A 22,123-nucleotide genomic window follows, 5' to 3' on the forward strand; every position below is an offset into this window, starting at 1 on the left:
CCTTCCCTTGCCTAGTTTTTGGTGGCCTACAGGCTGCATCCAGCCCCCACACTGCAGGCTCCTGAGCCAAAGCACTTGCTCTTGCAGCCCTTGTTTCAGCCCACGCAGCTGCACTCCAAGCCAGTCATTCGCGGACACAGATATGGTCAGTGCCAGCTCTGCCCCAGGGCCTCCAATGCCTTTGCTGATAAAAGGCTGGGAAAGGGAACAGAAAGAGTTTGCAAGCCCAGGACATTGACAGTGCACTGGATGAGCCACATGAGCCCTTTGTAGCAAGAGCAGCAATCCCTCTGGGTACACAGATAGCAGAACAAATAGCAAGATAGACAGATAACAGATAACAGTAAGTGCTGGTTTAATATCATGATGACTCAGACACTGTGCAGAGAGCACAATGAAAACACTGACTCTTCCAGTTCAGAGATGCTCCACAAACACCTCATGGGAGGAAAGGAACCTGGGCAGCCACCGGCATCCTGCCAGGAGACAGCAGAGCATGCTGGAGACCCCAGCCCTAGGACAGGAACAGAGAGACCAATGCTGTGATGAACCCCCAGGGGAAGGGCTGGTTGCCACCCCAAAAATTATTCTGGAATGTCCATTTAAATACTTCCTCAGTTAAGGTGCAAAAGCACAGCACTTTAACCATGACAGATGCCATGCTAACAGCCTCAGTGTCTCACATCAGCTCTCAACTTTAGCATCTGAGGCTTTGTAGATCAAAATTGGGTTCATCACCCTTGGAGGCGGGCAGTGCTCTGCTACTGGACATGAACCAAGCACTGCTCTTGGGCCAAATGGGAAGAAGCCACAGCCACTCCAGCTTCCCAAAACACATGTGTGCTTTTCCCTGCACGGAGCAGACAGAACTCAAGGAGAACAGTCAGAAAATGCCACAAGCCCCACAGGAGGTGTTCAAGGAAAGGTTGGACGTGGTACTTAGGGACATGGTTTGGTGGGTGACATTAGTATTGTTGTGATGGTTGGACCAGGTGATTTTGGAAGTCTTTTCCAACCCTAACGATTCTATGAGATGAGCAGCAGCCACCTCTTGGTCCCCACACACAGGCGTTCAGCAGCCGAGAAGGGGGACACAGAGATACCCTGTGCCCCAGCCACTCCCCAGCCCCAACGAAGCCCCACCGGCGCCAACACGGCTGCCGCCCGCTGAGGGAAGAGGGGCGCCGTGCAGCGCCCCGCTGACGTCACGCCTTCCAGAAGCTTCCCAAGGGGATCCCACCGCGCCCTACCGCTATAAAAAGCCACCCGGGCCCGGCGACGAGGGACGGGGCCTCGCCCCAAGCCCTCCACCCAATGACAGCGCTCCGACAGGGCGGTGCCGGCTTGAACCGCCCAATGAGCGGCGGCAGATGGAAGGCGGGGCGCTCCGCCTCCACCCTCCCTCCACGCCCCTCCTGCTCCCCGGGGGAGAACCAATGAGCGCGGCGTCTCGCCTCGACGGGCATCGGCCCGGCCCAACGGGGGGGCGCGGCGGGGCGGGCGCTCCCCCCCTCCCCATCGCCCCCTACCTCTCCGCCGGGGGAGCGCAGGCGGGACTCCCCTGACGTCACGAGGGCGGGGGGGGCGGGGGGGTAGTGCGTGCGCGGCGCCGGCGGGAGCGGTGAGTGTTGGGGGGGGGGCCGCGACCCGTGGGACGGGGGGCCGGGATCCCGCATCCGCACCGCCGGGACCCCGCGGGGACGGGGGGGGGGGGGGTCGGCAGCAGCACACCCTCCCTCCCTTTCTGCTCCCACGCCCCGCAGGGGGGGCGGGGGAGTGACAGCCCCGTGGGGGGGGGTCGTTCACCGGGGTCGCGGGATGTCCCCCGTTTGGAGGGGGGAAAGGGTCAGCCCCCCCCCCATTTTGCATCGCATCGCGGCCAGGTGGGCGGGAGGGAAAGGGTTAACCCCCGGTGGCTGGAGAGGGCGGCGAGGCAAGGGTTAATACGAACTGTTAACCTGAACGGCGAGGAAGGGGTTAACTCTACCCCGTGTGACACCCCCCAATCCCACCCGTGTGACCCCCACCCCCCCGTGGGGCCGGACAGGGTGGTGAGGAAAGGGTTAACCCCCCATGTAGTGTCAGAGCGGGGCGGCAAGGAAACGGTTAACCCTTGTCCCCAATGAAGTGACAACCGGCTGGGCAGGAAGGGGTTAAATCCCCCCACACTCCTGGTCCTATGAGGGTGACAGCACCACATGGGGGTTTGGGGGACCAGGTCCTCACAGGGGTCACAGCACCCCGTGTGGAGTTTGGGGGACATGATCCCCACGCAGGTGACAGCACCCCATAGGGGGCTTGGGGGGGACATGATCCCCACATGGGTCACAGCACCCCATGGGGGGTTTGGGGACCACGGTCTGCAGGTGACAGCTTCCCGCCAGTGCTGTAAGCGGGTCACTGTGCGGGGAGGGGGCTAGACCCCATCCCCATGTGGGTCACAGCACCCAGTGGGGCTGGAGGTGGGGACCCCACACGAGGAAGCAGCAAAGGGGCTTAACCCCATCCCTGTGCAAGTGCATACACCCCTATGGGACTAGGAATCGGGGACCCTGCGTGGGGGGGAGCCAGGGGGGTTAACCCTATTTTCACATAGGGGATGGTGCCCCAGGGGGGCTGGAGGTGGGGAGGCAGTGAGGGGGCTCAGCCTCGTCCCCATGCAAGTTACAGATACCCCAGTGGGGCTGAAAATGGGGGACACTGCTTGGGGGGAGCTTAACCCCATCCCCACGCAGGTGCCAGCACTCCAGTGGGGCTAGAAGTGGGGGACTATATGTAGGGGGGGGGAGAAAAGGGACTTAACCCCATTCCCATGCAGGTGATGGTGCCCCAGTAAGGCTGGAAATGGGGGCTCAGTGAGGGGGGCTTACCCCATCCCCATGCAATCTCACGCATCCCAATGGGGCTAAAAGTGGGGGACCCTACTCCGGGGGGGTATGGAAGTCTAACCCCATCCCCACGCAGCCCCCGGTGGTGGGGTTGGCGGTGGGGTTTCTGCGGGTGCTCGGCAGCCAAGGGCTGGTTAACCCTGTCCCCACACAGGTGCCGGCACCCGAGTGGGGAGGGGTTGGGGGGGGGGCTGGCAGTGGAGAAGGGGGAGGCGAGTGGTGCGCGTGGGGGCCCGGGGATGGGATGATTCATTCTGTGTACTCATGACATCGCTGGCTGCTTCCCTGCGGCCGCCAGCCGGCACGGGTGGCACTGTCTGCCCCGACGCGCCACGTTCCCCTCGAGCTGCCTGAGCAAAACTTGGGGTTTGCCCGCCCTGGCGCTGCTATGCCGGCCATCCTGCTCTTCTGGAGCCGCACGGAGAGGTACGCACCCAGCACGGCTCCAACATGGCACCCCCTTGGCACCTCTGTTTGCAGACCCCGCATCCCTTGGGGTTTTCTCCCCAAGGGTCATTTTTCGGGCGGGATGCTCCGCGCCGTGCATGCAGACAGAGGATGCTCAGCCCTGAAGTTTCTCTGTGCCAGAGCTGGTGGTTGAGCTGGGGGACTGGGGGACATGTGGCTTTGAATTCCCTTGGCACACCCTGGGGTGCCCCACGGCGGGAGGCATCATTGGCATAAAGGTGACTTCTCCAGAAGTAGGTTTTGTGCCGCTAGGAGAACTGGGAGGGGAGGTCAGAGCTGCAATGGCAGGACTGCGGCTGCCGGACCCCTCCTGCTCCAGCACAGGGAGCAGTGCCAGCACCCAGGGAAGGGGGAGACATGCACGGGGACCCCCAGAGGGCCGGTGCAAAGCAGGCTGTGTTACTTTTTTCTGCCTCATGGTGCATCAGCGCTGTCCTACTTTTCTCCCTCTCATGTGCTATGTGGCCCCGCCGTGACCGACACCGGGAGTGAGCGATTAATTGCCAGGGACACCGGGTCCCTTGTTCTTGCTGCTTCTGTGGGGTTGGGGGGCAGCTGCGTTGGGGCTGTTAAGGTAACAGGGGACTGAGGGTGGGTGCCCCACTGCAGCAGCAGTCTGGGGAGTGGGGAGGATGCCTGATCCAGCCGTGGAAATAAATGCTTTAATTTGGGAGCCAGGAATCTGAGTGTGCCACACGGGTCTGTGCACCTACCTGGTGCCTCTTAGCTCAGGAAAGCAGCAAGAAACCACCTAGAGGAAAGTCGCTGCCTGTCAAGCGACTTCGTGGATGGGCTGCTGCGCCGGCAGGGAGGGAGCCCAAAGCCCCCAAAGGACAGCTCACTGGCACCCACGTCCCCTCAGCTGGGGCTGAGGTCGGAGCCGCTGCCTCTGTCCCTGCCAGGCTGAGGAGCTGACACAATGTTTAAAATAAAAGTAGAGCCTTTAAAGATGACCATTTGGACTCTGAATGTCTTTGTAAAGTTTCGGTAAGTGGGTCCCTCCCCGTGTCTCGTGCTTGTGTTCTCACGGCCGAGGAATAATTAATGGCCCGAGGTGCCTGGCTCATCACCCTGCTGCGACCGTACGGTGTGGGGTGGAAAATTTTAGTGGGGCTGCTGGCCACATGGGTTTGTTCCCTTACATGACTGCAGAGCAGAGGGGCTATGTCAAGTGATTGCTATTCAGCCAGCTCGCCGATCCAGAAGTTGCATGGTCTGATATCATGTGCGGGGCTGGAACAAATGTTTGTGTTGGTTTTTTTTAATTATTTATTATTTTTTATGGGGAGAATGGGGACTGGGCTATTGGCATCGCAGCCACCAGCTGGGAGATGCCCGCACCTTGCTCCGCAGCTGGGCACCTGCGGTTTTTCTGAACGCGGACCCTTTTTCCTAAGGTGTTTGGGGAAGCGAATGCAGGTGCCAACACCACTTACCCATCTTGAAGCCCCCTGCTCAGCAGCACCTTTCCCCTGCTCCCGAGTGGATTAAATGGGAAGGCAGAGCAGGATGCTTGAGCGGCAGGGGGGAGAGGATCTGTGGTGAGGTGCAGCTGATCTCGGGGAGATGGGAGGGAGGCTGCACAGGGACAGTTGTGTTTTACCACCGCACATGTGAGCGTCGCCTCTGGAGCGTTGCTTAACCCGACGGGTCACCCACCAGGGCATGGGGACAGCAGCGCCAGGTGACAGGGCTGGGAGACATGGGACTGTGAGATTTTGGGTCCCGGGGCAGGAACGGGACACAGCTGGTCCAGCCCGCAGTGCCATGGCATGAGCATCCCCCAGCAGGCATCCCCCGCACTCCCTCAAAGACCTCTCGAGGGTAAAGACCGGAGACCTTGGGTGGGTGTGGGGGGGAGAGTGACAGTTTGGATACTTTTATAGGAATTGCTTCAGGGTTTCGGGGGGGTCTCTGGTAGCACCAGTTTGGGATGAAATCCGTTTGCGACCTCCGTGCTTTGGTCTGTGGTGTGATCGGGGTGTGAAAAGGGGTTGAATTCAGTGCTGTCTTGTTTGACCTTGTTGGAGGATGCTTTTTTTTTTTTTTTCCCTGGGATTGTGTAAAAAAGGGCTGTTGTCCATGAGGAGGCCAGGTCCTGGGCTGGTCTGTGCCGTGGTGCCCAGCAGGTTGCCTGCCACCTGTCAGCACACACAGAGTAGCCGACCTTGGCTGTGCTGCTCCAAGCGAAGCTGGTTCCCTCACATTGCCTTCCAGTGGGAGGCTGTGGAAATGGCTTGTTTTTACAGTGTGGCGTAAAAAGACATTTCAGGCCACCTCTGGTGCCGGCTGGGGACCTGCTGCATCCCCCCTTCCCCTGTTATGAGCTCCTGCTGGGATTCATCAGAGCAGATGCAGACAGTGGTGGGCACGGGGTAGAGCATCTTGTAATGGCTGTGTGGGCTTGGCAAAGACGGCTGCTCTTTGCACAGAAGCTGGAGGGCTCCTGTTGGAGGCTGTGTTGGTACAGAAATGTGCTGGCATTTAGAAGCTGGGAGCTGGAGATGCTGTAGGATGCTCTTTATGCCCCCAGAGGCCTTCCTGTGCTTCTAACAATAGCGTGGCAGCACTGCCTCTTGCTTCTGCCCCTAAAGCCCATGGGGCGGATGGTTCCAGCAGTGCCTGGCCCCTTCCTCCAGACCTCCAAGTGACCGCTCAGGGGCTGGGGCAGAAAGGGTAAAGCTGGTGGTTGGGAGCAAGGGGTCCCTCCAAGACCTCCACCAGGAGCATCTGGTTATGGACAGGGGGAACACCTGGTATGACTGTGAAGGAAAGGGTCTGATGCAGAAACCCATCTGCTGGAGGGGCTCAAAGGGCTGGAGCTGCCCAAGTTGGTTTGTCCAGGGCAATTCAGGGCTGTCTGGAGAAAGGGTGGGTTTGGAGCAAGCTCAGGAAAAAAAAAGAAAAAAAAACAGGGCTGGAGAGGGGAGTAGGATGTAAGCACAAAGGCTTAGCAGAGAGCACTGAAGATCAGAGGGTCAGCTGGGGGTAAGGTCTGGAGAAGAGCATGGCAAGGAGCAAGCACTGAGCTGTGCTCGGCCAGGTGGGACAGAGCAGGTTGGGCTCAGCAGGGACAGGAGCTCACAGTTGGAAAACTGAAGGGTAAGGAGCAGTGGGAAGTGTGTTTTAAGGAGCATAAGTCTTGCTCAGCTTTTGCCCCGAGCAGTTGGTCTCATGCCTCCTCGAGCTGCTCTCCGAACTTCCATGACTCTGCTGGGTTTGCTGCTCCAGCAGCATGCCTGTGGAGTGAATTAATTGCCCACCCTTTTCCCTTTGGGTTTCGGCCACTGGGTTTTCAATGCCTTAGTATAGGCATGGCTCTGTCCTAAGCCTCCCACATGATGGGGAAAGTGAATGCACAGAGCCGGTTGCCTGTGCTGACCTCACTGCATCGTGTCAGGCTGCGATGACATTTTACCACCTCTTAATATTTCTGGCTTACTGCAACATTTAGTTGAAGACTCTAAGGGAGTGCAAGTCAGACTAGAAAGTGTTCCCCCCCCCAAAAAAAAAAGAAAACCTCCCACCATCACAAGATGTTTCTGTCTAACGGCTTCATCCTCTCTCTGCTAAATACAAATTACAGCTCTGACACTGTAATCGGAAGCACTTATCTCCAGCTGAATGCCAATTGCTTTCAGGAACAAAATGTTTGAAGTTGCTTTGAGGTGAGTGCAGTGGCACAGTCCCTGCTGGTTCCCCGTCTGCACCGCCGCTCCCCCAGCCCCTCGAGTCTCTCCTCTCCTTGCCCTGAGCTGGCAAAGCCCCAGGAGGTGGCCAGCAGGAGGTTGTGGGGGGGACGGGACAGCTGAATTTAGACCGTCACGCCTCCAAGCGGCCTCGCCTGATGTCGGCCTTGCCCCTATAATAACCCTGCGCAATGCCTTGGTGGTCCCCGTCCAGGATGACTCTCCATACCCTGGAGCTCAGGGAGGCAAAGGCAGAGCCCAGGGATATGCGGGTCCTGCCGCGCTAGCGCGTCCCCCCACTGCCGCTCCGCATCCTCACGCTTGGCTTGGGTCCCTTGGAGGAAAACGTGGACTTGAGCCGGCTGTGGTGCTGCTGGCCGGTGCGATGCGGGGAGAGGCGGCTCGGCGATAAGTGTGTGCCGCTCCAATCTCCGGCTGCCTGAGTGCCATGCTCGCCTTGCAGCCAGCTGTCTTTCTGCTTTCAGGAATAAGTACTCGTCACCAGGCAGCGTCGCCGTCATGGGGAAAGAATATTACAAGATTTTGGGCATCCAGTCTGGAGCCAACGAGGATGAAATCAAGAAAGCCTACCGGAAAATGGCCCTGAAGTACCACCCTGATAAGAATAAAGACCCCAACGCCGAGGAGAAGTTCAAGGAGATCGCAGAGGCTTATGATGTCCTGAGCGACCCCAAGAAGCGAGCCGTGTATGACCAGTACGGGGAGGAAGGTAAGGGGACCCGTGCTCCTGCTCAAAGGCAGGGCTGGCCGGGGCACAGAGGCATCCTTGTGGCTGGCTGTTTGGGTCCAAGGAGGTTCATATGGGGTGAGGGGGTGTTTTTGCACCCCCAGGGCTCATGCCTGCTTCCGAATCAAGGTTACTAGGAGCAAAAGTGGGGAGAGCAAACACTCCACTGACCCTGCTTTGCCTCGCTGCCAGAAATAATGTCCCAACCCATTTCTCTGCCAGCTGCGCCGCAGTGGAGCCACTTTTGCTTCTCTTCCCAGCTGGGGAGATGGCACTTGAGAGCTCCACAGTGCTGCCTCCAAAGGGCAAGTGCTGAGGTGATGGAAGTGAAAAGGAGCTCACCTCCTGGGCTGTGCCTGCACGCTGCGATAATGCTTTAGCAACCCTTTACTTGGCCTAAATTTCCCAGCCCAGTAATGTCCCTTTTTCCTGGATGTCCCCCCGCAGGATCCCCGGTAGTGTGCTGGTTAGAGCACTAGTCCCACTTTTCTCCCTGGTACAGGCTGACCTACATGATTCAAAGCTTTTCCCAATTTAAGTAATAGGTTTTTGTTTTGAAACTAAGTGGCTGCTGTTGTCTCCCGGTTGGCATGGAGGAGGAGAGCAGCTCCACCACACACAGCCTTATTAGTCGAATATGGAAGACTGCAACCCCATTTGCTTAAGGTGAGGAGAGCACTGAATAGCATCTGCATTAATCAGCCAGGGACTTGGGTGCTTAAAAGAGCAGCAGGTCGGCTATGGACAGGCTGCTCAGTGGAAGATGCAGCCCCTCCTGTGTGCCCAGCAAGCGGGTGCATCCTCTTTGCGGACACCGGCAGGAATACGCAGTGGTTGGAGATCCCTTTTATCAGCTCCGTCCTGCTCCTGGCAGGCACAGGGAGGGCTCTCTGCCATTCAGAGGCAAAGAGGTCTTAGGGGGGTACAGAGTCTTGCCCCTGCCTGATGAAGTTATACCTGCTCCTGAAAGGTGCTGGGGAACAAGAAATATCAGAAACTTATAGGAAAAACTGAGGAGCTCTTGGAAGAGGTGTCCAGAGGTGCCAAGTGCTGTCAGCAGTCAGGCTTCTGGGTGTGAAAACTCAGACAGACCTGGGGGAACTCCCTCACAGAATCACAGAATTGTCTAGGCTGGAAGAGACCTCCAAGATCACCCAGTCCAACCTCTGACCTAACACTAACAAGTCCTCCACTAAACCATATCACTAAGCTCAACATCTAAACGTCTCTTAAAGACCTCCAGGGATGGTGACTCAACCACTTCCCTGGGCAGCCCATTGCAACGCCTAACAACCCTTTCGGTAAAGAAGTTCTTCCTAACATCCAACCTAAACCTCCCCTGGCACAGCTTTAGCCCATTCCCCCTCGTCCTGTCACCAGGCATGTGGGAGAATAGACCAACCCCCACCTCGCTACAGCCTCCTTTAAGGTACCTATAGAGAGCGATGAGGTCGCCCCTGAGCCTCCTCTTCTCCAGGCTGAACAATCCCAGCTCCCTCAGCTGCTCCTCTTAAGACTTGTTCTCCAGACCCCTCACCAGCTTGGTCGCCCTTCTCTGGACTCTCTCGAGCACCTCCATGTCCTTCCTGTAGCGAGGGGCCCAAAAGTGAACACAGTACTCAAGGTGTGGCCTCACCAGAGCCGAGTACAGGGGGACAATCACCTCCCTAGACCTGCTGGCCACACTGCTTCTGATACAAGCCAGGATGCTGTTGGCCTTCTTGGCCACCTGAGCACACTGCTGGCTCATATTCAGCCGACTATCAACCAGTACTCCCAGGTCCTTCTCTGCCAGGCAGCTTTCCAAACACTCATCTCCCAGCCTGTAGCTCTGCTTGGGGTTGTTACGCCCCAGGTGCAGGACCCGGCACTTGGCCTTGTTGAACTTCATACAGTTGGCCTCAGCCCATCGGTCCAGCCTATCCAGATCCTCCTGCAGAGCCTTCCTGCCCTCAAGCAGATCGACACACGCACCTAACTTGGTGTCATCTGCAAACTTACTGAGGGTGCACTCGATCCCCTCATCCAGGTCATCGATAAAGATATTAAAGAGGACCGGCCCCAGCACTGAGCCCTGGGGGACTCCACTAGTAACCGGCCTCCAACTGGATTTGGCTCCATTCACCACAACTCTTTGGGCCCGGCCATCCAGCCAGTTTTTAACCCAACGAAGCGTACGCCAGTCCAAGCCCCGAGCAGCCAGTTTCTTGAGGAGAATGCTGTGGGAAACGGCATCAAAAGCCTTACTGAGGTCAAGGTAGACCACATCCACAGCCTTTCCCTCATCCACTAAGCGTGTCACTTGGTCATAGAAGGAGATCAGGTTCGTCAAGCAGGACGTACCTTTCATAAACCCATGCTGACTGGGCCTGATCGCCTGGTTGCCCTGCAAGTGCCACGTGATGACATTCAAGACAATCTGCTCCATGAGCTTCCCTGGCACTGAGGTCAAACTGACAGGCCTATAGTTCCCCGGGTCTACCCTCCGGCCCTTCTTGTAGATGGGCGTCACATTTGCTATCCGCCAGTCGACTGGGACCTCCCCGATAGCCAGGACTGCTGATAAATGATGGAAAGCGGCTCGGCCAGCTCCTCCGCCAGTTCTCTCAGTACCCTCGGGTGGATCCCATCCGGCCCCATCGACTTGCGTACATCCAAGTGCTGTAGCAGGTCACCAACCATTTCCTCGTGGATAGCGAAGGCCACATCCTGCTCCCCATCCCCTTCCACCAGCTCAGGGCACTGGGTATCCAGAGAACAACCGGTTTTGCCACTAAAGACTGAGGCAAAGAAGGCATTAAGCACCTCAGCCTTTTCCTCATCCCTTGTAACTAAGTTTCGCCTCGCATCCAGTAAAGGATGGAGATTCTCCTTAGTCCTCCTTTTTGTGTTGATGTATTTGTAAAAACATTTTTTGTTATCTTTAACGGCAGTAGCCAGATTGAGCTCCAGATGAGCTTTGGCCTTTCTAATTTTGTCCCTGCACAGCCTTACAACATCCTTATAGTCCTCCTGAGTGGCCGACCCTCTTCTCCAAAGGTCATAAACCCTCTTTTTTCTCCTAAGCTCGAGCCACAACTCTGTTCAGCCAGGCCGGTCTTCTTCCGCGCCGGCTCGTCTTTGGGCACGTGGGGACAGATCGCTCCTGAGCCATTAAGATTTCCTTCTTGAAGAGCGCCCAGCCTTCCTGGACTCCTCTGCCCTTCAGAGCCACCTCCCAAGGGACCCTGCCAACCAGTGTCCTGAACAGCTCAAAGTCAGCCCTCCGGAAGTCCAAGACACCGGTTTTACTGGTCCCCTTCCTGGCCTCGCCAAGAATAGAGAACTCTACCATTTCATGGTCACTCTGCCCAAGACAGCTCCCGACCACCACATCTCCCACCAGTCCGTCACTGTTTGTGAACAGAAGGTCTAGCGGGGCACCTCCCCTGGTAGGCTCTCTAACCAGCTGCGTCAGGAAGCTATCATCTTCCACGCTCGCCAGAAACCTCCTAGACTGCTTCCTCTGGGCTGTGTTGTGCTTCCAGGATATGTCTGGGAAGTTGAAGTCCCCCATGAGAACGAGCGCTGATGATTTCGCAACTTCTGCCAGCTGCCTGTAGAACTCCTCATCCGTCTCCTCATCCTGGTTCGGTGGTCTATAACAGACCCCGACCAGGACGCTTGCCTTGTTGGCCTTCCCTCTGATCCTAACCCACAGAGACTCAACCTTATCAGTCCCAGCCTCAAGTTCCACAACATCTAAACACTCTCTAATGTAGAGAGCCACACCACCACCCCTTCTGTGCTGCCTGTCCCTTCTGAAGAGCCTATAGCCAGACATTGCAGCACTCCAGTCATGGGAGCAGTCCCACCACGTTTCAGTGATGGCAACCAAGTCGTAGCCTGCCTGCTGCACGATGGCCTCCAGCTCCTCCTGTTTGTTGCCCATGCTGCGTGCATTAGTGTAGATGCACTTCAGCTGGGCCATCGCCTTCTTCCCCAGCCTTGCCATTGTTCCCCCTGGCACAGCTCCAACAAGCCTTATTTCATCCCTGTCCCCCTTCTTTCCTAGTTTAAAGCCCTCTCAACGAGCCCTGCCAGCTCCTGGGCTAGGATCCCTTTTCCCCTTAGAGATAGGGACCCGTCTGCAGCTATCAGGCCGGGTGCCGAGTAAAGCGCCCCATGGTCAAAAAAAACAAAATTTCTGTGTTGGCACCAGCCTCTGAGCCACGTGTTAATCAGGTGGGCTTTCCGTGTCCTCCCGGTTTATCTGAGCAAAACTACAGAGCTGGGTGAAGCTTTGGAAAAATCTCTGCCTGGCAGCGCATGCTCTGCCTATACGAGTTCCTTAACCCGTTATTTATGTCACCGCCACGAGGGACGCACCGAGCCACAGTGATTTGCTGCTGTTTAAAATTAGAAGCGGCTATCTCAAGTGAGAAGCTAGCATTTCCTTGGAGGCACTGCCGAAATCGGACCCTGCCTTTGCATTGGCCTCTGACTGGCATCATGGGATTAAGGCAACTGCATAAAGGTGAAACCTCCTGGCTGCAGCCTGTTGGGGACGGGGGCTCTCCAGGGATGACGACAGCTAAAATAAGAGTGAGTTAAGTAGTAAGGAAAAAATAACTGCAGAGGAGTAGCCCCCTCGTTGCAGCGGGACGGGGAGGCTGGGCTTGAAGCAGGCCTTGCCTCTCTATCCCTGGTTCCGGGGCCACAGACAGGGCCAGAGTTTGGGTTGAATTACCCAAAACAGGAAAAACAGGAGGTTTGGCCCTTCTTAAGGGGCATGGGGTTGTCTGGAGAAATTGCAGCGCTTGCCCCATGGGGCTCACGCACCAGCAACACCAAACCCCTTTGATGCTCTTGGCAAGCAGTGCTGGTTGCCTTAGCCTCAGTCCTCTCCCCTTCCACTCCATGCTTTTGGGAGTCTCTGGGCTTTTGCCCCCCAAGCAAGAGCAGGGCCTGGATTTCCTTGTGACTTGTAGCCACTCTTGAGATATCCTGGAGCTCCCCAGTAAGTAGCTCTTTCCCTGCTGGCCCATAATCATGCACCTGGCCTCTTCCTTTTGTGAGCCATCCTCTTGTGCAGAGCGTGCTCCATCCCTCGGGCCAAGGGAGGCCACCTTCCCCTGCCCAGGTTTCTCCATAATTCCGGCTGCGCGAGCAGCCAGACACAGTGGCAGAGCCAGTGGTGTCCAGAGAGTTTGTGCAGAAAGTCAGGGTGCTGTGAAATGTGAATGATGTGGAAAAGTTTAATAGAGGAGAGAGGGTGCTGGATGTGCTGATGAGGTGTCCGGACCCATGGCAGGACAGGGACTGCCACCTGTCCCACCCCAAGCAGTGACTTCCACACCAGTCCAGCATTCCTGCAATGGGAAACCTTTCATTTTCCAGCAAATGCTTGGTTTTCTGGAATACGTGGCCTGGGGGGGGGGGGGGGGTTGGGGTCAGTGTTTTGAGGGTCTTTGGGGTCCCATGCACTGGGGTGGGCTCATGGGATTTGCTCCTCCTGCCCTACAGCCCAGTCCCCACATGCAGCACAGGCTCTGCAAGGGTACAGACGTTCGTGCAGCAGGGCAGGGGGCAAGGGATGAGAGCCATGGACCACATGAGGAGGCTGAGAACATCAGAACAGACCCCCACATTTGTCCACTCTGTTTGTCTCCCTCGTATTTCCTGCTGCCAGCAGGGAGGATGGTGGCACAAGGGACAGCCCATCAGAAATAGCCCTTTTTGGTCACTGAGGGTGTTCTACAGGTGTGACCTCTTCTGGGGGGCTACCTGGGGCATGCCTCAGCTGCTTGGGACTTTGCAGGGCTCGCAGTGGTGTGAGGTTTTGCCCAGCACCTGGCAGGGCAGTTCTGCCTGGGAATGGCTGTTGGAAGGTGCAAGCCTCAAACTCTTCTGTTGGTTTGTGAATTGGGCTGCTAGAACCCTGGCTGGTAGAACAGATAACTCACCCAAAGTGGGTTTTGTGCAGCACAACTGGATACCACAGACCCAGTGCGTTGACCGTGGCAGATCAGCTGCACATGCAGCTTGGAGTGGCTGATAAAAGTCTGGCGGGATGCTCGCTCTCCTGTAATGCACAGGGCTTCTCTGAACAGGTGTGAGTCCTCATCAGCAGGCATCTGCAGCAGCAAAAGCCTGCAGAAGGACCTGCTCCAGTTCTTGCGCTTGCCTTCCAGCCCCAGCTACTGGTGGCTTTCTCTGCCACGCACCATCCCATCGCAGGGATGCGTTAGGAGATGCATTAGATGAAAAGGCCATGGCTTGAGAGGAGGTAACCAAACAAAACCTGAACAGCTTTTGAGCTGGAGCTTGCTGGGCGTACAGGCAGGGCTGTGTGCTGTGGGTTGAGGTGGTGCCTTCTTGGCTCACAGGTGGGTGACCAGCACCTCTGGGAGCTGCTGGAAGGGCTGCCTGGAGCCAGCAGAGCCCGTGCTGCTGCGTGGAAAGCAAGGGTGCTGTGGGTCCCAGCACGGTACCACTGTGCAGAGCCAGCAGCTTTCTTCTGGCAAGGAGTGTTAATGTCTCATCTTCCCCCTTCTCTTCTAGGTCTCAAGACTGGAGGTGGCTCTTCAGGTGGCTCAGGGAACACTTTCCACTACACCTTCCACGGTGACCCCCATGCCACCTTCGCATCTTTCTTCAGAGGCTCCAACCCTTTTGATATCTTCTTCACTAGCAGCCGCTCCTGGGTGTTCAATGGCTTTGACCAGGAAGACATGGATATCGATGACAATGATGATCCTTTCAGTGCCTTCGGCCGGTTTGGCTTCAACGGCATTAACGGGGTTCACCGGCGGCACCAGGAGTCCCTGCACACACAGAGGAAGGTCCAAGACCCACCCATCATCCACGAGCTGAAGGTGTCCCTGGAAGAGATCTACCATGGCTCCACCAAGAGAATGAAGATCACCCGCAGAAGGCTCAACACCGATGGCCGGACCATGCGGACTGAGGATAAGATCCTAAACATTGTCATCAAACGGGGTTGGAAGGAGGGAACCAAAATCACATTCCCCAAAGAAGGGGACGCCACGCTGGACAACATCCCTGCTGACATCATCTTCATCCTCAAGGACAAGCCTCACTCACACTTCAAGAGGGATGGGACGAACGTGGTCTACACCGCAAACATCAGTCTTAAAGAGGTGGGTATCAGTGGAAATGCCCTGGGTGAGAAGGGGCGCTGGGTTGTGTCCAGGACAGGACTCAGTCCTCATCCTGTGCTGAAAAGGAAGGACCAGGTAGGGCGTGAGAGACATGAGCAAAGTCCTCTGCAGAGAGGAGCCGCAGAGACCAGCTCGTGCTCAGTTTTGGAGAGCCATTCAGCCTCTATGCTGCAGGTAGGACACAGGTACTACAGTCCTGACTGAGCACACCAGGCTGCCTGAGCGAATACAGGTGGTATTTACCCATTTTCTCCCTTCCCCATATGTCTTGCCCTTCTATTGTAGCATAGGGTATTCACATGTGGAGGAGAGCCCAGGTGCACTGTAGGAGCAACGGAAACCCCAAGTTTGCTGACACAGGTCTGGTCCCTGCTTGTTCATGTTTCTGTCCTGGATGGTGACAGGCACCACCCCACATGAGAGCAGGGTCACGCAGAGAAAGGTGATACCTTGACCTTGCTGAGCACTGCTTTAGCCCCGAATGGCTGCTTTCTTTGGTTCTGGCTTCCCTGAACAAAGGGCAAAATCTTCAGGCTGTGAACAAAACCCAGCGCATCCAGGCTGTCAGTCCTGGAGGTCATGGTGAGACTCGCTGCACCAGAGCAGCAAACCGTGCGAAGGTGGGAGAGAAAGGGGAGCTTACCCAAGAACAAGATGTGCCGTTTGCTGCTGCTGCTGTCTAACTACCTTTTAATAAATCCCAGCTGGCAGCTGCATTTAACATTGACGTTTTTGGCAGCTGCCATTTGCTGTTCCTTTCAGACTGTAGACGCTGTCTATCTTCTTAATGAGCTGATTTTTTTTTAAGATAGATTTATGTTCTCAAATACATTGAATAGAAATAAGCTCAATGGGCCAGACCTGAGGTAGGGAAACGTGAGCTCCTGAGTGTGCCAGCAAGTCAGAAGAGCTTTGCAAGGGCTCCACATCCCTGCTAGGGCTGTGACCAGCTATGGTGGGGGCAAGGGCAACCCCATGGGGCAGGCAGAGCTGGGTGCTCCTGAAACAAACTCATCTCAAGTTAACTGTAGTCTTGGGAGTTGAATTTCCGTTGTGTTGCAAAGGGGATTCGAGTAAAGAGGTTTATTCCTGCAGGGGCTGGCTCTGCTGGCCTCTCCAGAAATACTTGGGAGAGGCTGCATTATTTATGGAGTCCTGCATGCCATATCTCAGATGTTTCCTTCTGTGCATTCCCATATCTGTTAAAATTACCCCCGAGATGGCTGTCCTGACGTCTGGCCCATGCTGGTCCAGGTTGATGTGCGCCACACGTGGAGCTGCCCCGTGAGCAGCAAGCTGAGCAGCTTGCCCGGCCCAATGCACTGGTGCCAGGCCAGGGGAAGCGCTGGCTGCGCTGTGGCGAGCCGTACCCAGCTGCCTCCTGCCCGCAGGACACCTGTGATCTCTGTCCAGCTGCCTGTAAACAGGGCATTTGCTTCACATCATGGCAGTCACAAAGAGAGACCGGTGGAAATTGCTGGTCCAGGCAAATTCCTCTGCTCTTTGAGCTGGGCTTCCTGTTCTCTGCGCTCCCTCACTGCAAACTGAACGTGCTGGGGATGCTCGGAGAGCTGCTGGCCTGGCTGCCAGCCCCAGCCTTCCGCTTGCCAGGGCAGGGCAAGCAGTGCTTTGCTGCTTTTATCTTCCATGAGAAGAAGTAGCTTAAGTGCTCTGAAGCAGGAGCAGATGCCAGGAGCTCCCTGACACTATATGCCACCATCTCAGTACATGGCAGAGTGAATCACAGTACAACCTCTTCATCACCTAAGCCTACAGCCGTAGCCTCGAGTGCTTTCCTTGCACTGTTCATCCTTGCGAGTCTGCCTTTTTTAGCCTGAGCTTTGGTCTCCTTAGCTGCACAGCCGGGTACCAGCAGGCGTTCGGAGCTGTGATCCCACTCATGGTCATGCTGGAGATCCCTGGCCAGTGTCCTGCAGCTAAGGGGAGCAAGGCTCCTGGCCACAGCCCTGCAGGGAGCATTTGAGGCACCAGAGCAGGATGGGGTGACAGGAGGGCTTGGAAAGGCAGCATCCGCTTCCTTATGGCCCCTTCTCGAACCTGAGCCTGCTCTCCAGACTGCTCTTCCATAGGAACCTGTAGCACCCAGCATCCACAAACCTCTAACCCATATTGTCTCCAGCGGTGCTGGGTGATGCCACCTTGGTGGCCAGGCTGCCAGTCTTCCCATCCCCACGTCCCAGTACCTCGGGCACTTGCGTCCTTGTCCCACCAGGCTCCACGTCCCTTGTCTGGGAGGGCTGCTGCTGATGCAGGAGGTGTGAGAAGGCCTCCCCAAGAGACTTGTGGGCTGCAGGGACGTGGCCGTTCCTAAAATTACAGGCACGCACCACAGTGGGAGGCCAAGGGAGGGAGGCGTGACACTGCTACAGCAGCTGCACTCCTGGAAGGCAGATCTTCAGGCAGCGCTGACAGATTTCACGGAGATGGAAGAGGCACCTCATGGCATTCTTTACCTGGTGTCACCTTCCTCGAAGCATCCAGGTGGCAGCATCTGCCGGCCCCCCCATTACTGCCAGCAGAGCAGGACCCGCCACTGACCCAGATAAAGCGCAGCACTCATGGCTCAGCCATCAAACCCACACTCATTTCATACCCAGGGATAAACTGAGCCTCTTTCTAGGATGCAGGGCAGCTCCCGTGGCTGTGCTCGCTGCGCGTCGCCCTGCTACAGGCTCTCGCTCGCGGGCACCGGTGTTGCTTCAACAACCAGTTTCTCAAATGCCAACGAAGTTGGGCAAGAAGGATTAAAAACAGGAACATATGGCAAAGGAGCGATCACCTCTAATTCTTGCCTCTTGGCTCTAGGAAGGAAACACTGAGATCCTGTCTGCGCTCTTACCGCCTGCCTCTGCTCGCGTCCCTCTGCTTTTGCAGGGCAAGCACAGCGCTGAGGAGCAACACCCATGCCGCGAGCCTGGCAGGGGCTCTCTGCTTGGTGTTCCCAGTCCTGTCCCTTGGGATGGGTGGAAGTGTCTCAGCCACGCTTCTGCTGGACTGCTTTGGTCTTAAAAGCTCATTCTGGAAGCCGAAATAGTTGCCTGGCTTCCCTCTGGCCACGTTGTGGTGAGGATGGAGCAGGGGACAGTGTGTGAGTGGTCACCCCCTGCACTCTGCAGGTCCATGGGGTTGCAGCAAAACCTCCTCCAGAGCAAAGGCAGCATGTCAGTTTTCTCTCTTTTTTTTTTTCTGCTACAGGCAAAAAGACAGTTGGATGGTCCTGTTGGCTGGAAACCTGAGGTCTAGCCGCTCTACCTGTTCCCTTTCTGCTTCCTATTGCATGGCCAGAGATGTTTTCCTGGCATGTATACCTGTGCAGCCCACCATGTCGCATGCTGGTGGGTATCAGCCAGCAGAAGGGCTCCAGCATCCCTGGGATAATCCCTTCCCTCCAACCTTCCCTTCCCTCCAACCTGCCAGAGCCGCAACCATGCACCCCCTGCTGACATGGAGCCAGCGATGAACCTCCTCCTGCTACCAGAAAAAGCTTGTATGGGAGGAGACCCAGCACAGCTGGGATGTGCAAGGGGACAGCAGGCTCCAGCTTTCCTCTTCTCAGCTCACCTGAGCCCTAGAGCCAAGCCCAGCATGGGTGGCTCTGCGTTGGCTTTGGTGCAAAGCCCTGGCACTGCAGCAGAAGCAGCAGCCATCAGCCTCAAGCCAGGGGTCAGCAGGAAAGAAGGGTTGCTACTGCTGCTGCCTCCTGTTGCTCTGGCACTGGGGGGGGCTTTTCCTGGGGAGGCGGCTGCAGAACATCCTGCCCCACTTCCCTTGCAGGGTGTCTTTTGGGGACAGGAGGGCTGGGACCCCCATGCCCCAGCCCAAGGGGACAAGTGCTTTGTGTGCAGGACAGGACCAGCCTGCACCATCCCCAGCAAATCCTCCCCTTCCAGAAGTATCGCTTTGCAGTCCTCCGTCAGCAGCAGCCTCTCTCCTTGCTGAAAGCCTGGAGATGCTGCTGCCCACATGTACGGCAGAGCTGTCTGAGTTATTTAAGGACACAAGAATTTTCTTGCTGCATTCCACATCACGTGGCTCGCTAACGCAGGCCGGCTTGCAGCTGCTGCCAGCTTCTGCAGGAGGCAGTGCCCAGCCCCAGGATGGGGATGGCAGCCTGGAAAATCATCTCCTGGCTTTGCAGTGGGGGGATGTGGCTGCTTTGCAATGGGGGGGGAATGTGGCTACGTGGAGGTCCCTGCAGCAGGGATACAGGGCGTGCCTGGGCCACTCTCCCCAAGCCTGCAGTTTTGGGGAACCATCTCGTTCTTGCTTCCTTCTTGGGCCACCAAGGTATAAAAATAGCCAGGGGTAGCAGCGCAGTGCAGTAACCCAACCCTTTGCCTGACAAGGGACTGGCAGGGGGGAGCTGCCCCGTGGGGCCCCAGCCTCCAGGAAAGCACAGTGCTGTGCCCTGTGCCGGCATAACCTTCAGGAGGCTTTGGCCAGGGTGGGGGGCACAGGCTGTGCTATAGATAACCCCCGGACTCTGAAGGGTGACAGTTGATGAACCGCAGAGGCATCCCATGAGCTCAGCTGGGTTTTCAGCTGCAACACCCCCCCCCCCCCCCCCCCCCCCCCCCCGCCGGGCTCTCAGATTGGGTAGCGAGGGGCTAAATTTGGGCTGCCCTGTTGCTGCGAGCTGCAGGGTGCTCGCTGGCGGCATCTGGTGTCCACTGGGAGGAGCAGGGGATGGGGAGTGGGGATCCTGCCTCCTGTGGGGCTTCTGTCCAGCTGACAGTGTCTCCCTCCTTCTCCCCGCAGGCCCTGTGCGGCTGCACCGTGAACATTCCCACCATCGACGGGAGGGTGATCCCACTGCCCTGCAACGACATCATCAAGCCGGGCACAGTGAAGAGACTGCGCGGGGAAGGGCTGCCCTTCCCCAAGGCCCCCAGCCAGCGAGGAGACTTGATCGTGGAGTTCAAAATCCGCTTCCCAGACAGAATAGCTCCCCAGACAAGACAGATCCTCAAGCAGCACCTCCCGTGCTCCTAGAGCCCTGGGGACTCTTCTTCAAATAGCAATACTCCAAACACACATGCCACAGCATCCGGCCCACACGGAGCAGAGGTGCCAGAGCACTTTCAAATGCAAAAAAAAAAAAACACTTTCCTTCCCCAAAAGTCCCCTCCTTCCTTCCTACCCCTTCCCCTCTCAGCCTATTTTCTACTCCAGCAGCAGGGGAATGGTGAGCACAGACTCCTGCCCTTGCAGCTCTCCTCACTGCCAGCTTTTTTTTTTTTTTTTTGGTTTTGTTTTTCTAGAGGTCCAGCTTTGCTGCCTTGCACAAGCGAGCAGCACAGGCTGTTTTCCCAGGGAGGTGCATCACTGTGGTTTTTGTGTCACCTGCTTTTCAAGCCAACTTTCTGACTAGAGGATGGGCTTGTAGGGGTTAAGCGCAGTGTAAATAGAACTTCACAGGCTCTCACATCCCCGTTAGTTTTCTCCTCCTCCTCCCCTCTTTGATACTTGCTGCTGTTTGGGGTCCAGCCATACCGAGGTGCCAAGGAAACTCCTGAGCGCGTATGGCCAAAGGGACCGCTCCTGTGCGTGGTGGCCACTGTAGCTGGACCGTTTCTAACCAGGGACCACAGTACCTAGTCCTACTTCAGTCCACTCTCGTGTGCCAAGACCACCACCGAGCATCATCTGTGCCAGTCAACAGAGATCAAAGCACTTGGGGACAGTCCCTTCCAGCCTCCTGCCCCCTCTGTCCCCTATGCCTGCTGCCGGTTGGAGGGACAGGGGAGCTCAGAGTGGGAGCTTTCTTGTTCAGATATGTTGAGTTTGCATTGTTGCTTTTTTTTTTTTTTTAATACATATATTTAGCTTGCTAGGTAAACTCTGTAAGGGTTTGCTCTGCTCGCTTTGGGTTTCCTGAAGTGGTTCACCCTGACTTTTGGGGAAAAGCTCAGCCATACCAACATCATGCCTGTGAGAACATAGTACGTGTGTAGCACAAGTCTGGGTGCAAAAGCAGAGCCAAGCGTCGGCAGAACTGTGGTTTTGACAAGCGTTTGAGCTCAACCTTAGGGATTTTATTAGGAAGAGAAATGCATATGTATATATTTTTCTACAGGGACATTTAATTCAGGAGGTATTTCTGGGTGTTATGGTGGAACTGGAAGGAGCATGAGGCAATCTGCTTGGTGATTTTCTTTTTAAATGCTCTATTTTTTAAAAAACTGGATTTCCATCAGGAGAATTTTTATATTTCTTACCTTTCTTGGTCAACTCTGCCTCTTGCCAGTTTTTCCCAGGAGGGGTCCTGCAGAGCATGCAGCACAGTTGACCTGGCTCTGTATGGCTCCTCCACCACCTCAGCTCCGCATCTCCAGCCCAACTGGCACCGAGAAAGCCAAAACACCCCCCCCCGGCATCCTTTTTATAAAGAGAAGTCACTGATTTGAAATAGGGGTCCAGAGCGTGTCTGTGTTAGCTCATGGCAAGGAGCCTGCTGAGCTGGCAGGGGCTGTATAGCTGTACAGTGCATCATACGCGGCAGGAGGACGGCCTGTGCCACAGCCAGGGCACGGGGAGAGGAGACCTCTTAAATTAAATTAAAGCACTGCTTAATTCTGTGACCAGTTTGAATTCAGGTTAGGGCACGACACCTTTTCCCTCCACCGTTCCCTGTGGAGTTCGATGTACGGAAACCTGGTGGACACTGATGGAGTGAGAAGACAGGTCAGCATGCAGATGCAAGCTGCTTTGTTTTTCTCAGTTTCAATGAGATCTGAATGTTTTATAGTGTTGGTTTTTTGTGGGGTTTTTTTGTATTTTTTTTTGTAATGTCAGCATTGAGAGAAAAATAAAGTATTTTAAAAAATATTAAGTCCTTGGTGTGCACTGTGATGGGAGACACAGGGGCTGTGGTTGCCCTGGTGCAGGTGGTGGGGCTGGGGAAAGGGCTCAGACCCACCCCCCCTATTAGTACTGGGGGGACCCCGTTTTAGGGCTCTGCATCCCTTTGGGGCTCCAAAAACACAAATGACACAGACAGGGGGGCAATTCTAGCCAAGATGCCAAAGGGATGGAGGCCAGAGTGGGCGAGGAGGGGCTGCAGGCAGGGGGGGTGCTGTGGCCGGGACTGGGGTGATGAAGGGGGCTCCTTGGTGGTGGGGGCTACCCAGGGACCCAGCTCTTCTC

General features: G+C 56.2%; 1 protein-coding gene across 4 annotated transcripts; it reads left to right on the plus strand.

The window, feature by feature from the left end:
- Positions 1–805: 805 nt before the first annotated feature.
- On the plus strand, positions 806–21,805 carry LOC308184774 (dnaJ homolog subfamily B member 5-like). 4 transcript variants are annotated; one of them, XR_013942913.1, is made up of 5 exons: positions 3,104–3,314; positions 7,531–7,775; positions 14,337–14,935; positions 18,173–18,312; positions 19,736–19,871. XR_013942913.1 is itself a non-coding variant. In XM_080572308.1 (4 exons), the coding sequence occupies exons 2-4, from the start codon at positions 7,565–7,567 to the stop codon at positions 19,967–19,969; spliced, it is 1,044 nt and encodes a 347-aa protein (XP_080428434.1). In that variant the 5' UTR covers positions 806–1,621; positions 7,531–7,564; the 3' UTR covers positions 19,970–21,805. The 4 variants fall into 4 exon arrangements, 3 of the variants coding, with proteins under 3 accessions (XP_080428434.1, XP_080428435.1, XP_080428433.1); XM_080572308.1 differs by lacking the exons at positions 3,104–3,314; positions 18,173–18,312 and adding an exon at positions 806–1,621 and having other exon boundaries at positions 19,736–21,805; XM_080572309.1 differs by lacking the exon at positions 19,736–19,871 and having other exon boundaries at positions 18,173–19,533.
- The last annotated feature ends 318 nt before the right edge of the window (positions 21,806–22,123 follow it).

The sequence above is a fragment of the Anser brachyrhynchus genome (genome assembly GCF_964034855.1).
Source record: "Anser brachyrhynchus genome assembly, chromosome: W".
Taxonomy (NCBI): domain Eukaryota; kingdom Metazoa; phylum Chordata; class Aves; order Anseriformes; family Anatidae; genus Anser; species Anser brachyrhynchus.

Excerpts from the sequence above, each read along its gene's own strand:
- LOC308184774 (XM_080572307.1), top strand. The coding sequence starts at position 3,277 with ATGCCGGCCATCCTGCTCTTCTGGAGCCGCACGGAGAG. Across the intron at positions 7,776-14,336 it reads TGACCAGTACGGGGAGGAAG|GTCTCAAGACTGGAGGTGGC; the intron begins GTAAGGGGACCC and ends CTTCTCTTCTAG. Across the intron at positions 14,936-19,735 it reads CAAACATCAGTCTTAAAGAG|GCCCTGTGCGGCTGCACCGT; the intron begins GTGGGTATCAGT and ends TTCTCCCCGCAG.